Source organism: Aptenodytes patagonicus, chromosome 22, assembly GCF_965638725.1.
Source record: "Aptenodytes patagonicus chromosome 22, bAptPat1.pri.cur, whole genome shotgun sequence".
NCBI classification, from domain to species: Eukaryota; Metazoa; Chordata; class Aves; order Sphenisciformes; family Spheniscidae; genus Aptenodytes; species Aptenodytes patagonicus.
The window spans coordinates 5,217,186-5,232,678 of NC_134970.1; the positions used below are offsets into that span (position 1 = coordinate 5,217,186).

Sequence of the window (15,493 nt, forward strand, 5' to 3'; positions counted from 1 at the left end):
TTCCAAATCACCTCGATACCAGTGCCGGACCCCCTGGCTCGCTCCGCTTTCTTGGGTGGTGGGATGCCCGAACCCCCCCCCCCCTCTGGTGCCGGGGTCTGCCCCGTTCCCCCCATCTCTGTAACACAACCTGGAGGAAATCTGCTCCATAAATAATCCCGGCCGGCTTCGGGGCAGCTGCCAGGGGCACTGCTTGTTCCCCCTCGCCATCCAGCTGGCCACACATGTCCTGCCCCAGCCCTGCGCCCGCCGCGCGGCCGTCACCCGGCCCCAAAAGGGCGGGGGGTCCGGGGGAAAGCCTTGCCCCCCACCGGAACCGAGGAGCAAAGCCCGGACACCCCCCTTCACCGGTGCTGTCCTTCCTCATGCTGGCCCCCGAGCACCTCCAGTGACGTGAGAGCAGTGGTTCCTGAAAAAGAAAAAAAAAAAATTAAAATAAAATAGGGGATATTTTTATTCATCCTTGTCTTCTGCTAAAAATAACCGGCGTTAAACTGCCTTGAGAGCGCGGGGAGGAGAGGCGTCCCTCCGCCTTGGCTTCACATCTAAAAGCCGCATCAGTGAATCTCTCAAGCGCCCTGAAGAGAGGAGGAAATGGGTTTTCTCCCGGTTTTCTTCCACGTGTGACAGCACCAATCGATGGCCCCGGGCGTAAATCGATGGCCCCGGGCAGATGACTTGCGCGGGATGCTCCCCCTTCCAGGGGGGACCAAATCCATCCTTCCCCCTAGTACCCAGATAACCCACCCGCTGCCCATTTTGGGGAGCAAAGCACCTTTTGCAGCCCAGCGATGCCGTGGCCTCACCCCCCCTGCCCCCCCCCCCCCAGCACGTGCACCCCCTCTGAGGGCCCGGTTTGTCACCCAGGGTGGGGGTTGCAGGATGGCGGGAGCCCGGCAGTGCGGTCGCGGGGAGCCGGGTGTTTACGGGAGGCGCAGCTGGGTGTTGCACAACAGGCAGCAGAGTACAAGAGGACACCGTGTCCTCGCTGCCGGCCATAGGTGCAGCTGCGCCGGCAGCGGGGACAGACGGTGTGGACACGGGGACATGGTGGAACATGGGGGGGGGGGGGGAACAGCGGGGCAAGACCACCCGCTTGGCATGGGGATGCTTGACCCAGGGGGTGCCAAGCAGCCGGCAAGCTGCTTTCTGCATGAAATCCCCCCCCTCAAACCTTCCTCCCGGAGAGGCCGTGGGAGGGATGCTGGGTGTTGTTGTGGAGCCTGGCCGGCGGCGAGCGGCCGGATCCAGGCCGGGGCAATCCCTCCTCCAGCTGCGGCCCCCCTCTCTCAGCTCGGACTCACGGCTCCTGCAATGAATTTTTACTGGCAGAGGGGCCGAGGCACCCCCAGCACGCGGGGGGACCCCCGGAGCAGCCCCTGCTCCATCGCAGGCCTGATCCTGCCCCGGCCCCCAGCGTGGCCAGGGCTGGCCCTTTCCCCATGCATTTCCAATCCATAAATTTCCGGGTCGCGATCTGAACGCCGGCCCCCGTCGCAAAAAGAACTAATGCAAGCAGGCAGGGGCACCTCCAGCCAGAGGCTTTGCCAGGGCTGGATCCGTCCCCGAGTCCCCATCTCCCCCACGGCGCTTCCTCCCAGGCACCGGGGACAGCTTTTACCAGCTGAAAGGACACAAATATTTTCCCAGATTATTTCCCCCCCCCACCCTGGGGAAAAGGGGGAAAATCCCCGCACCCCCCCGACTGGAGATGAGGGGTGGTGGGGCGGGCAGGGTCCAGGGCTCCCCCAGCCCCGCCGGGGATCCGAGCCCACAGGATGCAGCAGGGCCGGAGCGGGGAGGATAAATAAAGTCCGGCTTTGCCGTCCTGGCCTGGGGCCACTTCTAACACAAAGTACATTCCGGTCTGGACGTAACGAACTGTACCAGCCTCCGCCGGGGCGGGTGGGTGGCAGGGGGCGGCCGGGGCTCCGCGCCAGCCCCGCTGGGATGGGGTGTCAGGATGGGGGGTCGCAGGGGTGGGGGTGGGGGGGGTGTGGGTGGAGTGGAGGGTGCAGCACCCCCAGGGATGCTCAGCCACGAGGCTGTGCCGTGCGATGGGGATGCTCCTGCCGGAGGGGTCTGCACCCCAAAAACACCCTGGGGAGCTCCTCCTTGGATGCCCTAATGCTTGTTGGGTGCCTGGGGAGCCCCGGGGTGGGGGGATCCCCGGCAGGGACATCGCACCCAGCAGGGACATGCAACAAGCGGGACTCAGGCCGGTGCTACGGTTGCATCCCCCCCGCCAACAAAAAAAAAAAAAAAAAAACCAACAAAAACCCCCAAACAAACCACCCCCCCACCACCCTTGCAGCTCCCAGGGCTTTGCTGCCGGCAAAGGAGCCAGGGAGCCGCATCCAGGGAGCAGCACCGGGCGGGCGGGGTGCCAGGCGCCCGGCGTGGGGACGCGATGTACCGGCCGCGGGAGCGCAGGGAACAGCCTGACTCAGCAGCCGGGGCAGTGGGTGTGCGCCGCTGCCAGAGGAACCGCTCCGCAGGGCCCGCCGGCAGCCGCAGCCCTGCCGGGGCGGGGGGGGGGGGGTGTGGGGGGGGGGGCTGCCTGCCCGCTGCCTCCGGGCGTGCAGGCAGGAAACCCCCTCCCTGCTGCTGGCAAGACCCCCGGAGCAGATGGCGCGCACGCCCTCTCCCCCCCCTCCCTCCCCCCCAGCTTGGTCCCCGCTGGATGGTGGGGCACGGCGTGGCCGCCGGTATCACACCCCCCACACCCCCCCCAGCATCCCCCCCAGCATCAGCCCCCCGGAATCACTCCTGGCATCAAGCCCCATCATGACGCCCAGCATCCCCCCCAACTTCCCCCCCCAGCACTCCCACCACAATCTCCCTGGCAGCCCCCCCAGCAGCCCCCATAGCGTATCCCCATCATCCCCCCCATCATCCCCCCCCACACCCCCCCATCATCCCCCCCAGCATGGCCCCCAACACCACCCCATCATCCCCCCCAGCATACCCCCCAACACCACCCCAGTATCCCCCCTGCATTTCCCTCCCAGCCCTGGTGCTGGCCTGCTCCCCCAGCCCAGCTCACCAGCATTTTGGGGAATTTAATGCTAAAAATACCCAGCGAAGGGGATCCCAGCTGGGGGGAGACACCCCCCCTCCCGGCAAAGCACCCAGCCCCGAGCTCTCCCTGGGCTGACGCAGTCCCGTCACCCCCCCTTGCCCTCCCCACCTCCCTGTATTGCGCTAATTAATTCCTCCAGCAGCACGAATAATTCAGCCAGAGGATTTGTCCGCTTGTGCCCCACTGGAAAGCATCAGGAGGGGTTCATGGAGGTGCATGGGGTGCCTGGATGTCCCCCAGGGCCACCTCTGCAGCCCCCTGTCCCACTCGCAACCTCCACTACTGCCCTGAGCTGGGCAGTCCTCAGCCCTGGGGTGCTTTCCCGGCTGCTCTGGGCTGGGGGAGCATCCTCAAGGGACCCCACTCCACCCACGCTCCCAGCCCCAAAGCCAACCCCGAGGATGGAGGGGGGACAGGGACCCCCACGCCAGGTTTCGGGGCCCCAGGGGCTGCGGTTTGCCCTGAGTCTGTCCCTGCCCTCCCGCCGGGTCCTTCCCCTCATCCAACCCTGGGGAAAAACATCAGAGCGGAAAAACAGGAGAGCTTCTGACATTGTTCCCTCCATCACATGCGAAGGCAAAGCCAGAGAGGCCGGGGAAAAATCTTCAACAATTGGTTTTGGCAAGAAGAGGCAAACCAGAGCTTTTCATTAATTTTTTTTTTCTATTTTTTTTTTGTTGTTGCTAGAAAGGTTGCTCTTCCTCCAGCGAGAGCTTGAAGGATGGCTTCTCACCAGCTCCATCCGTAAACCATCTCCCCAGGATGGTGCAAACCCAGCCCAGATTTAGGAAAACCCACCGGGGCATCGCAGGATCAGGCCCCCGCGTCCCTGGGGGCTGCAGTTGGGTGCGTGGGGGGTCTGCACCCCGTTGTGCCCCACGGCTTGGACCTGCCGTGGGGACTTGGCTGCTGCAGGTGCAGGTTGAGGTGTCCCACGTCCGCACAGGGTGGTGGGGGCAGACTGGGGCATCTCCCCAGGGATTTGGGGTTCCCCGAGTCCCCAGTGCTGGCTGGGGTGTCCCACACCCCGCAGGGACGTGCTTCATCCCCGCGGCTCCTGCCTTGCAAACGCAGCGGCCACCTCCAGCCAAAAGCCACCCTGGCCGAGGGACACCCCGAGAGGGGCCACCGCCTTGCGATGCCCTGACCAAAACCAGGGGGAAAAAAAGTCATCCAGAGGGGGAGAAAAATAAAACCCAGCCCCAAAAGCAATCAGGCAGCCCCAGATGCCTCTGGGTACCCCCAAACACCTCTGGGGCACCCCCAGACGTCTCCAGGCAGCCCCTCAGCACAAACCTCCCACGAAGCACAGGCATCCCCAGCACCCTCCAACCCAAACCCCATGAGACCCCCTGACCCTGCCGCTGGATCAGGCCCCTACACGACACCAGTCTGCAGCAAACTGGGGGGGGTGGGGAATCGGGCTGTGCCTGGGGTCCGCCCCCCCCCCCCCCAAAAATCACCACCCCAAGCTGGGTGCTACAGGGCTGCCGCCTACCCCGGCTCCTCCATGGGGGCTGGAGGCAACTCAGCCCCCCCAAGAAACATTGGGGGGCTGGCAGCCCCCCTGCCCATGGGGCGAAGGCTGCAGGAGCAACCCCCCCCCCCCCGGACCCCCCTTTTCCTGGGGTTTTTGGCAGGACTGGGAGGGTGCTCCCCGTTTGCAGGGGGGCTCTTTGCTGGGGGTGTCTGCACGGATGGGCATTGGGTGGGCACTCCACTGGAGACCCCCCTGCAGCCACAGCTCGCGATGGTACGGGGTGGGGAGCGCGGTGAATTGGGGGTGCAGGGACACCCCGGGATGGGCAGAGAAGCAGCTTCACCCCATCTCTGCAGAAATTCAAAAGAAATCAAGAAGAGGAAAAGGCAACGTTTTGCAAAAAAAAGGGTTAAAGCAGCGCGGAGGAGAAGAGGTGAAGGCCGAGGGCTGGCGGAAAGGCGGGGGGAAGAGAGAGGGAGGAGGGAGGTTGGGGAGAGGGAGCGCGGCTGTGCGAGAACATCCTGTACCCTCCTGGTAAAAACAGCCCAGGCGGGGGGGGGGAAGGTGGGGGTGGCGGGGGGGGGGGGGCACCTCCCAGGCCCCGCCCCCCCCCCTCCCCCCGGTGTAAGGGGAAAGAGTGGGGGCACCCCCTGGGTGGGCAGGCACCCCTACAAAGTGGGGTGCAACCCTGGTGATGGGGTGAGACTGGGGGGGGGGGGGGGGGGCTTGGGGTGCCCCACCCCGCGACGCCTCTTCGGCCTCGTCCTCCTCCTCGTTGCTTTTTAACCAAGAGGGGAAGCCTGTGCAAAGCAGGGTGGGAGGAAGGGGCACCCCAATGCTTGCACCCCTCCAGCGCCCAGGGTGAAGTAAGGTCCCCGTGGAGGGGGGGGTGTGCACTCCCCCCCCCCCCGCCCCCAGCCGGGGACCTCACTGCAGCAAAATCTGCCCGCAAAAGGATGCCCCGTTCATTACACACACACCCCCCCCGGCTCCCAGCTCAGGGTGCCCCCACCCTGGTGTAGGGGCACCCCCCCGTCCCCAGGGCTGGCAGCACCCCACGCGCACTGGGGGCCCCTTCCTGTGTTTGTTAAGACGCCGTGAGTCAGGCGTCTGGTTTTCGGTTTAAGCCAATATTTACCAGCCGAGAGCTGCCAAAATAAAGCCGCCGCTTCACCAGTAAATATAGGGCCGAGATGGGGGGGGGGACGGGGGACGGACTGTTCATGCGTGTGTGTGTCCCCCCCCCAGCACAGCCACCCCCTTCCCACCTCTCCGGTGCCCCCATCCTCCTCCTGCCAACGTAGGGACACCCCAAAAATGAGGACACCCCAAAATCCCCATCATATACACCAGGGGCTGGCCCAGGCTGGGTCGTCCCCCTCCCCCCCCAGTGTTTTCCCCCCCCCTCCAGGGAGGGGGTGACCCCCAAAGCGGGGCTCAAGGGGTGTCAGGGCTGTGGGGATGGGTGCATTTCAGGGCCCCCCGAGGCTGAGCTGCCCCTGGGGTTAGGGGGTCCCTGCTAGGCTGGGGGGGGGGGTCCCAGGGCTTGGGGGGGGGGTCCCAGGCTGCGGGCACGCTGTGGCTGCCCTCTGCTGGTCCCGGCATGGCTGGAGCCTGGGTGCTGGCCGGATCCTGCCCATGCCAAGGATGCAAAGCCCCGGGCGAGGCTGGCCCTGGGCAGGCAGGGCTCCCAGTATCCCCAGTATGTGTCCTGGGTGATGCCAGCCTCTCCGGGGAGCTCCCCACTGGCGTGGAACGGCGTGTGGGGCTGAGGACCCCACGCAGATGGTGAGGCCAGGGAGAGACCTGTGTCCCATGTCCCCTGCCCCATGTCCCCTGTGCCATGCCCCCTCACTCTGCCCAGGGGTGCCTGTCTGCCGCGGGAGAGGGGCTGCTGTCCCCGTCCCCATCTCCCCCTTCCTCCAGGCCTCATCCCGCACCCATGAGGATATCGACCTGGTGGCCTCTTGCCGGGACTACCACGACAAGGAGACCAAGGCCCTCAAGGCTTTCACCACCCACCACAAGTTTAAACTTAAAATCCAGGTCAGCATTTTCCCATCTTGCCGCTCCACCGAGCCAGCTTGCAGGGGCCAGCGGGTCCCTGTTGCATCCCCTGCCCTGTCCCCATGCTGCCCCCCATGTCCTCCCCTACGGTGGGGACCCCCCCCCCCCCCGGCCATGTCACCCTGCCAGCTGCATCCCCGGTGTTTCTGCAGGTGCAGATCCTCAAGCTGCTGGGCACCCTTGGCCTGGAAAGAAAGTTTCCTGCAAGACATCCTCAGCTGCCCGGTACGGCCCCCGTGGCCCCCCCACCCAGTGCAGAGCTGCCATGGGGTGCCCGGCCCCTCGGGGTGATGGGGAGCAGTGCTGTGGGTGCCTGGTGCTCATTCTGCCCCCAGGGATAGAAACACGCAGGGTGCAGATGGCACCGGAGAAGCCAAGAACCCCCCGCTCTGGTGACCCCCTCACCTACTGCTGTCCCCCCAGCTCTGCCAGGCGGGTGCCTCCTCTTCCTCACCCCCCCCCCCCCAGCATGTCTGTGCCCCCTCCCCGTGCCCAAACCACTGGCTCTGAGCTGGGCATCACCTCCCCGCAGCCCACCCTGCCCACAGCACAGCTCCGCCGGGGGCAGAGTTAAGGGGATTTGCTGCCTCACTGCCAGCGGGGCTGCTCCCAGCATCACCTCGCCCCAGGTCCATCCCGAATTCCCAAAGTCATCCAGAGCCCGCAGTGCGGCACGGTGGAGGCGGACACAACCACCAAGCACCCCGAGCACCCACAGCTTTGACACCACTTTCAAGTCCCTCTTCTCCGGTGACAAACCTTTTCTAGGGGATGTTTCCAACCAGAGCAGCTGCAGCGGCAAATAAACTGAGTCCGGCACAACCCGAGCAGCTCCCTCGGATCCTGGGGCTGCTGCATCTTCCCCTGCACCCCCTTTGCTCTAACGCTCCCCCCGAGCAGAGCTCACCCCATGGCTCGCTGCTGGCCCGGCCCAGATTATTACACAATTGCATACGATGTGCACTCATGTATAGGTAAAGCCATCACGTCCCTGCAGCTTTTTCCGGGACCTTCTGGCCCTGCTGTCCCTGTCCCAGGCTGGAGGGACGTGTCGAGTGAAAACACCGGCTTGCAGCTCAGTGGAAGATGCTCTTTACTCAACACCCCCCCCGAGCCGGGACAGAGCGGGCACGTCCAGGCATCCCTGGGGAGGGGAAAAGGCAGGGTGGCAGGGGCAGCATGGGGGGGCCACCAGGGGGTCTCTTCCTTCACTGCAACCCGTCAGAGCCCCGGGGATCCTTGCAGATGCCAAAGTCGCTGTTGGTGATGGAGCCCACGATGGACTTGTCAGCATCGCAGGTCAAGCCGCTCTCGCAGGGACACTTGTAGTAGACCCCATAGATGCTCTGTGGGGAACCAAGGCACAGTGCAGCACGGGGGACATGCCCCTGTCCCCGGCCATCCCTGGGAGCAGGGGAGCACGTACCTTTGGGGAGCACTCCTGCAACTCGGCCGCCTTCGGTGCACATCGGGCCAGGCTCAGGCCGCTGCCCCGGTGGCAGCAGCCGCTCTTGCACTGGGCACTCTGCAGGCACAGCTCCCCGGTGTCCTGCATGGCGAGGCAGGGCGTGAGCATCAGGTCCCTCTCTGGGACCCCTTAATCCCCCCCAGCTGTGGGCCCGAGGGGTTTGGATGGGTGTCAGACACCAGCTCTGCCTTTCGGCTGGGGCTCAGCACCGCTGCCAGCACGCCCGAGCCTCCCACCCTGCAGGATTTTCTCGGTCTGGCTCAAAATACCACCCACTGAAGTGCTGTTTTCTGCTGGGCTCACGGGAATAGGGCTGAGACACCACAGGGAGAGCGTCCCCCTTTCCCATTCCCTGTGAGCCCCCCCAGGGAGGGGGTCCTGGCTGGCATAGGCAGCTAAGAGGTTCAGTCCCATCCGCTTTCAGGCTTCCCTGTCCCTTTACCCAGCTGCTTTCCCGGGCTCCGAGATCCCTCACAACCCCAGAAAACCCAGTATCCCATCCCCACCTGCCTCAGTTTCCCCAGCTGCAATAAGTTTTGCTTTCGGCGGCTGCAGCCGTCACCCCAGGGCTCCCCCACATAGCTGCTGCCAGAGACCAAAGCACCGCGGACCCCTCCAACCCCCCGATGCGCCACGTGCCCCATTGCAGCACCCGGGGCTGTGTCCCAGCTGTGGCAAGGACGGGGCTAGTGTCCCTCTTACCAAGTTGAAGATGAGCCCTCGCTCATGTGGCGCTGGCAGGGCCGGGACCAGGAGCAGCAGGGCCAGGAGCAGGCAGGGGGGCAGCACGTTGGCCATGGTGGGCTCGCTCATGCCTCTGCCACAGGGCCGGCGGGTGCTTTATAGCAGGCGTCTCCATCAGCTGATGTGGCTGCTCCTATCACACCCCAACTCGTGGCATTGGGGCAGCGCCACGACGCCCTGCCTGGGGCAGGAAAACAGCGATGCCCGTGCTGCCAGGCAGTGCCACGATGGGGACATCTCGCCCTGTCCCCAGGTGACCGTCCCACACCGGCGATGCCAACCTGCCCTTTCGCAGCTCCTTTGGCCGAAGCGAACGCAAAGTAATGGCACTCCTGCGCTTCCCCTGGGGGGGATTTCCAGTCCTCCCTCCTCTCCTTCACCCTGGCTGCAGGGAGCCGTGGAGCTGGGGTTCTCCAAGATGCTCTCCTTGCTGGGTGCTGCTGATGGGTTCATAGACAAAGCGAGAGCCGGCGCCATGGCAGGAGCTCCGCTCCATGGGAAAGCACCCACCCCCAGATCCTCCATCGCTCGGACGTTATGCTCACAGGCGCCAAGAAACCTGCTTGAGAAAGCCCAAAGTGTGGCAGGAGCGAGCCCACCCCCCTGCTAGCATCCCACCGGCCTCGCTTGGTGCTCCAAAGCCTGCCCATGTCCCCATGTCCCCATCCCGCCGGCCACCACCGCACCCTGCCCTGCCAGATATTTGCTCTCAGTGTTTCAGCGCTTGGCTGATGAAAGGAAAACAGCCCTGGGAATGGCACAGCTTTTCACACCCGTGTTGGCCCGGCTGCTCTCGGCAATGATTAACACCCAGGCAGCCCTGGCCTTCGGCGGCCGCAGGGGTGACACTGAGGCTGGCACTGGCTGTGGGGTGGCTGTCACGCTGGCACGTGGCACCTGGACCCCACAGCAGGAGCTGAGCCGCTGCGGTCCCTCGGGATGCGGGGCAGAAGTGGCTCCTGGAGAAAGGTCCCAAGGTGGCCACAAGTGCCCTCGGCCCGTTGGGGCAGGCTCTGGGGCCACCCACGCTCTTCTGGCAGCAGGACACAGACGCCAGGCAGAGACCTGGCCCTGCCCCAGGTGCTGGCTGACGCCCCGGGGTGTCCTGGCAGCAGGATGAGCCCTTTCCCTTTCTGCAGCAGGGCTGTGGGGACGGTCCCCTCCCTGCCTGCAGGCCCAGCCAGCCCTAGAGCTGACGGGGGGGGGGGGTCCAGGGACCCGCAGCCCCCTGCTCCAATGATGCAGCACCCCATGCACCCTCCTCCAGTGGGAGAAGACCTTGGTGACACCAGCTGGGAGGGCAGAGGGGGAGCAGCCGAGGGGACACAGCATTTGGGACGCATCCTGGGGTGCACAGCACAGCCTGGGTGGATCCTGGGGGTCACGGCAAAGCCCCAGGCACATCCTGGGGCACACGCTGGGGGGCAAGACACATCCTGGGGAGCACCCCAACACGCATCCTGGGGCACGTGCACATCCTGACACACGTCCTGGGGGCGCACAGCACATCCCCGGGCACACAGCATGGGCACAGAGCACATCCCAGGGCACACAGCGATGCACAAAGCGCATCCCAGGGTGCACAGCAGGGCGCAGGGCGCATCCGGGAGCACAGCCCAGGGTGCATCCCGGGGCGGATCCTGGGGCACGCACTGGGGACATAGGGCTTGTCCCACAGGCACTGGGCACCTCCCAGGCTGCATCCTAGGGCATGTGATGGAGGCACAGGGCGCATCCCGAGGGAGCATCCCAGGGATATGGGGCACACCCTAGGGGCACATCCCGGGGGTGCATCCTTGGGGCACAGGGCTCATCCCAGGGGCATATCCCGAGGACACAGGGTGCATCCCGGGGGTACGGGGCTCATCCCAGGGGCATATCCCGGGGACACAGGGCACACCCTAGGGGCGCATCCCGGGGACGCAGGGCCCATCCCAGAGGCACATCCCGAGGGCGCATCCCGGGGACGCATCCCGAGCCGCGCCGCCGGGCTCCTCCCGAGCCCACCCCGACTCGGGGCGGGGGGGTCGTGCCGGCTCCTCCCGGGTCCTCCCCGGCTCGTTGGGGGGGGGGGGGGGTCGCGCCACCGCTCCCCGGGGCGGTCCAGCCGCAGCGCCCGCCGCCGCCGCCGCCGGAGCCTCCCGCCGCCGCTCTCCGCCGGGGCGGGGCGGGGCAGCGCCGGGCGCCCCGGGGAGCGGTGCCGGTGCCGGTGGCGGTGCCGGTGCCCCCGCCATGCCCAAGCTGCTGCCGGCGCAGGAGGCGGCACGGATCTACCACACCAACTACGTGAGGAACGCGCGGGCCATGGGGGTGCTCTGGGCCCTCTTCACCCTCTGCTTCTCCATCCTGATGGTGGTGACCTTCATCCAGCCGTACTGGATCGGCGACAGCATCGACACGCCGCAGGCCGGCTACTTCGGCCTCTTCTCCTACTGCATCGGCAACGCGCTCACGGGCGAGCTCGTCTGCAAGGGCAGCCCCCTCGACTTCGGCACCATCCCCTCCAGTGCCTTCAAAACTGCCATGTTCTTCGTAGGCATCTCCACCTTCCTCATCATCGGCTCCATCCTCTGCTTCAGCCTCTTCTTCTTCTGCAACGCAGCCACCGTCTATAAAGTCTGCGCCTGGATGCAGCTGGCGGCAGGTGAGCGGGGCTGGGGGCGATGACTGGGGGGCCGGGGGCTGCCAATGGTCTGGCCAGAGCTGCTTTTCCCTCTCTGCCCCCACCTCGACTCTGCTGGGGGAGGGGGGGGGGGGGGGCTGGCCAGGAAAGGGACACCAGCATAACCTCCGTGCCCCATTTGCTCCCCCTTACTGGTTACCAGTGGGAAATTTGCAGCAAGCGAAGCCTGTCAGAGCAGCTGAGACCCAGCAGACTCGCTGCGCATGGGCAATGCTTCCCCCCGTGCACTGCTGCTGCTGCTGCAAAACCACGCGGCACTGACGGCCCAGCCACGGTCCATCCCTGCTTACCTGGGGGAGCTTTTCCTCCGGCCGTTGCCCAGCGCTGTTGCTTTTGCTCTGCCCCACGGTGCAGCAGGGTCATGGCTTCAGAGCATCAGTCCGAGAGAACCGAACGCCGCAGGGCCAGGGCACAGGGTTCCCTGCTGTGTTAGGGAACCTGCGGGAATTAATGAGGGATATGGTGATAACGTTTGCTGGGTTATTTGGTGCCTACGATGTCCCCTGCAGCAACCGGTAACTCCCTGAGCTCAGGGGACGACATACTGGGGAGGTGGAACAGGAGGAGGGGACTGACCGTAGGATTTGATATCATCACCCACGTTCTCCTACTTTTCCGCTCATCCTCACATCCCTCCGCTCATCCCTGCAGATCTCCAGCCGTCCCCATCCCTCCCCCAACGCAGTGAGACACCCGAGACACTGGGTAACCCAGCTCCTGCGTTCGAAGCCTCAGCTGAAACCCAACCCAGCCCTTTGCTGCTCCTGAATCATTCATGCCGGGACTGGCTGCAGCCCCTGCTGTCCCCAGACACCCTGGCTAAAACCCTGCGGGAGGACGGCCATGGCATCGGGATTGCTCCAGTTCCTGGCTAAAGAAACGAGCTCAAGCGAAGATTTAGATAAGAGGCTTGGGGCAGCTCAGCCTCCCAGGGAGCCGGAGCAGGGAAAGGCTTTGCTGTTGTATTTGGGGCTTTTACATATGTTTTTGTGCTGGATGGGGGAAAGAAACCCGGCGCAGGCAGCTCCGGCCACATGGACAAGCCCGAATCGTCCCCGACAGCCCAGTTTCTCTGCACCAGACAGGCTCTCGGGAGCTTTCGAGCCGCCACCAGGCAATGCAGATGCTGCTGCATTTCTGGGAGTTATTTTAAAAAGGAGGCAGGTGACGATGAGCGGATCCATTTTCTGGCCTTTGCTCTGCGCCAGGGTGCATTTTCACAGGAGAAGCGATTCCTTTCCAGCTTCCCCCGTTTCTCCGTGCCCCTCCTCTCTGTTAGCTACAGGGAAGAGTAATTAAATGCAGGAGAAACCAGCTGCTTCTCAACGAAGAGAAATGTTCTCTGCAGACCTAGGAAGCTGCCCACTGGCCTTGCCGCTCTCCTGTCCCCAAACCAAGGGAAAAAAAAAACATCGGCAAAGGGTGAGGCAACCCCCCCCGAAAGTGTTTCCTGGTTTTCCGAGCACCCAGTGACAGAGAAAAGGTACCGGTACGGGGCAGGGAGCATCTCGCTGCTGCAGGAGGTTGCGGATGTCCATGAAGGGCAGGGACAGACGGCCGCTCATCCAGAGCTCCCCCCATGGGGTTGTATCTGGCACGAGGGGAGTCTGGGAGGTCCTCACACCTGCACAAAAAGATATAAAGGACCAGTTACTTCCATGCTCTGCACCAAGATAACAGCGGAGGATGCAAAGAGCCTCTGTTAATCACATCCCAAAGCCTTGCAGATGAGCTTGGCTCTTCTCCCTACTGAACCCAGTCACTCTTGTCCAGCAAATACAACAACAATTTCTCTGAGCACGTGGGGAAAAAAAAAGCACTTCTGAGCTTTTGGGACATGAGCCGCTTGGCAGAAGACGGCCCTTCAGCAGCTCGCGCTGGGTTTGTTGCAGCTCCCATGGCAAAGCCGCAAGGGCAACGTGCCGGGGGCCCCGCAGCCAGGCTGGAGCAGCCTCCGAGGTCGTGTGTGCGCCAGGGTCGGACGATGAGAGCAGCCGCAGGAGAAGCCGGTGGCTCACAGCCGGGCTGGAACCACCGCAGCTGAACAAGCAGAATTAATCTGCCTGCAAAGCTGCTGCTGAGGGCGGTGCTGCCTCGGCAAAGCATAAGCTGAAATCCGGCTACGGACGGGGCAACAACAAGGTTCTCCACCTTGCACAGACTAAATCCATCCCAGTTTTGTTCGGAGAAAATATGTCTTCGGAGTGACACAGCCAGGGACGTGTGTGGAGGCAGGAGAGGAGAGGTGTTGCCTGGGCAACGCAGTGATGGGAGATGCTGCCGCAGCGTGTCCTTGATGGGGAGCAGCATGCTGAGCTTGTGGGAAGGCAGCGTGCCATAACCTTCTCCTCCCCGGCTGCAGCAGCGTGAACGAAGCAGAGCCCACGCGTGATGGGCAACTGCAGGGCATGGGGAACCTTTACGCCTAGTTAGCTGGTCCATAGTATTTTCTCTCTTTGTAGCGTTGTGGTTGTGGCCGGACGCAGCCTTGCCGTGCTCCTCCACCGGCAGTGTCAGCTCAGCAGGTAGCTCGCGGCCACTGTAACGTCTCCTTCTCCCTGCAGCTACCGGGCTGATGATCGGCTGCCTGATCTACCCCGACGGCTGGGACTCGAGCGAGGTGAAGCGCATGTGCGGGGACAAGACGGACAAGTACACGCTGGGCGCCTGCACCGTGCGCTGGGCGTACATCCTCTGCATCATCGGCATCCTCGACGCTCTCATACTCTCCTTCCTGGCCTTTGTGTTGGGGAACCGGCAGGACAACCTCCTCCCGTCTGATTTTAAAGTGGAAAATAAAGGTAAAAGCAGCTGGGGCTGAGCTCCGAGCCCCCGTCCTGCTGCAGAGCATTTCCACACCGCAGGGGAGTGCTGTTATTTGGGAGGGTGATGGCTTCCTCCAGTGGGAGAAGCAGGAGAGCTGTCACAGTCACCACGCTGCAGGTGAAAACACACCTGCACCTCTGTTGTTATTCCTATACCCCAGTAACAGGGCAACTACCTTTTTGTTTTACAGAAGAGGGCAACAACTGACAGAGCTGATCACCACGTAAGTGATGCCCGCAGCGATTTTTAATGTTTCTTCCAAGCACACGTGATGCTGCTGTTGTATCTTGAGGATTACTAAAGGATCGGCAACTGTATAGAGTGTGGTGCTATAGGCACATTGGTTTTATTTGTGGTTAAAAAGTAAAAAAAAAAAAAAAGCTTAAAATTTGAAGTCATACTCCGTTTGGCAACAGCTGACCTTTTCTTTCTCTTCCCAGGGACACCTAGAACTCTTCTTCCATCAACTTCAAGAGACACAGCCCTTTTCTTTGAAATGGCTTTTCCAGGAGCTTTAAAAACTTGCCAACTTCTGTGGATTTTCTACAATTGTTCTTTTCACCTAAGGGGCCGTCTATTGGCTCACAGCTCTCGTGGAGTTTATTTGATGGGAAGAGCCCAAATCGGACACAGTCGGGGTTTTTTTGGTGGTGTTTTTGGGGGGTTTGAGTCCATCAGCAAACCTGGGGAAAAGGGGAGGGATGGCGATTTGCTGCTTCTTGGGGTTTGTACACCTTCTTTCAAGGAAATTACTTCTGAATAAAAAAAAAGTTAGCATTTTGGGATTTTCTGCTAGTCTCCTTGGGGCAGGGGAAGTCCTCTGCCACGTCCCAGCTTGCCCTTGTGCTTGGAAAAACACCACAACGCAGCCAATTCCTAGCAAAGCCATGAATCGGCTTCCCACTCCGGGCAACAATAACCAAAGACAACCTTTTAAAGAGGGCACTTTTCTGAGAAAAATAAATCTGCCGGGCTGCAGATTTACTGTTACAGGCCTGTAACAGTACCTGCAAACTGCAGCAGATGGTGCCAGTCAGCATCAACTCGCTGCACCGCCGGAACCCGCCGATTAATCCGATTTAGCCATCATTTCCCATCACGGCCAACACCCACCTGTGGCGGCCCCTTCAGCACAGTCCGTTT

The 15,493-nt window shown here is 63.0% G+C and overlaps 2 protein-coding genes across 3 annotated transcripts; one reads left to right on the forward strand and one right to left on the reverse strand.

The window, feature by feature from the left end:
- Positions 1–7,712: 7,712 nt before the first annotated feature.
- CLPS (colipase) lies at positions 7,713–12,093 on the reverse strand. 2 transcript variants are annotated; one of them, XM_076357826.1, is made up of 5 exons: positions 11,815–12,093; positions 9,123–9,400; positions 8,800–9,022; positions 8,056–8,178; positions 7,713–7,975 (listed from the first exon to the last, which is right to left on the reverse strand). In XM_076357826.1, exons 3-5 carry the CDS (start codon positions 8,908–8,910, stop codon positions 7,838–7,840), a joined length of 372 nt encoding a protein of 123 aa, XP_076213941.1. In that variant the 5' UTR covers positions 8,911–9,022; positions 9,123–9,400; positions 11,815–12,093; the 3' UTR covers positions 7,713–7,837. The 2 variants fall into 2 exon arrangements, with proteins under 2 accessions (XP_076213941.1, XP_076213942.1); XM_076357827.1 differs by lacking the exon at positions 9,123–9,400.
- On the forward strand, positions 11,049–15,130 carry LHFPL5 (LHFPL tetraspan subfamily member 5). Its single transcript, XM_076357825.1, has 4 exons — positions 11,049–11,485; positions 14,089–14,325; positions 14,541–14,573; positions 14,791–15,130. Exons 1-3 carry the CDS (start codon positions 11,074–11,076, stop codon positions 14,555–14,557), a joined length of 666 nt encoding a protein of 221 aa, XP_076213940.1. The 5' UTR covers positions 11,049–11,073; the 3' UTR covers positions 14,558–14,573; positions 14,791–15,130.
- The last annotated feature ends 363 nt before the right edge of the window (positions 15,131–15,493 follow it).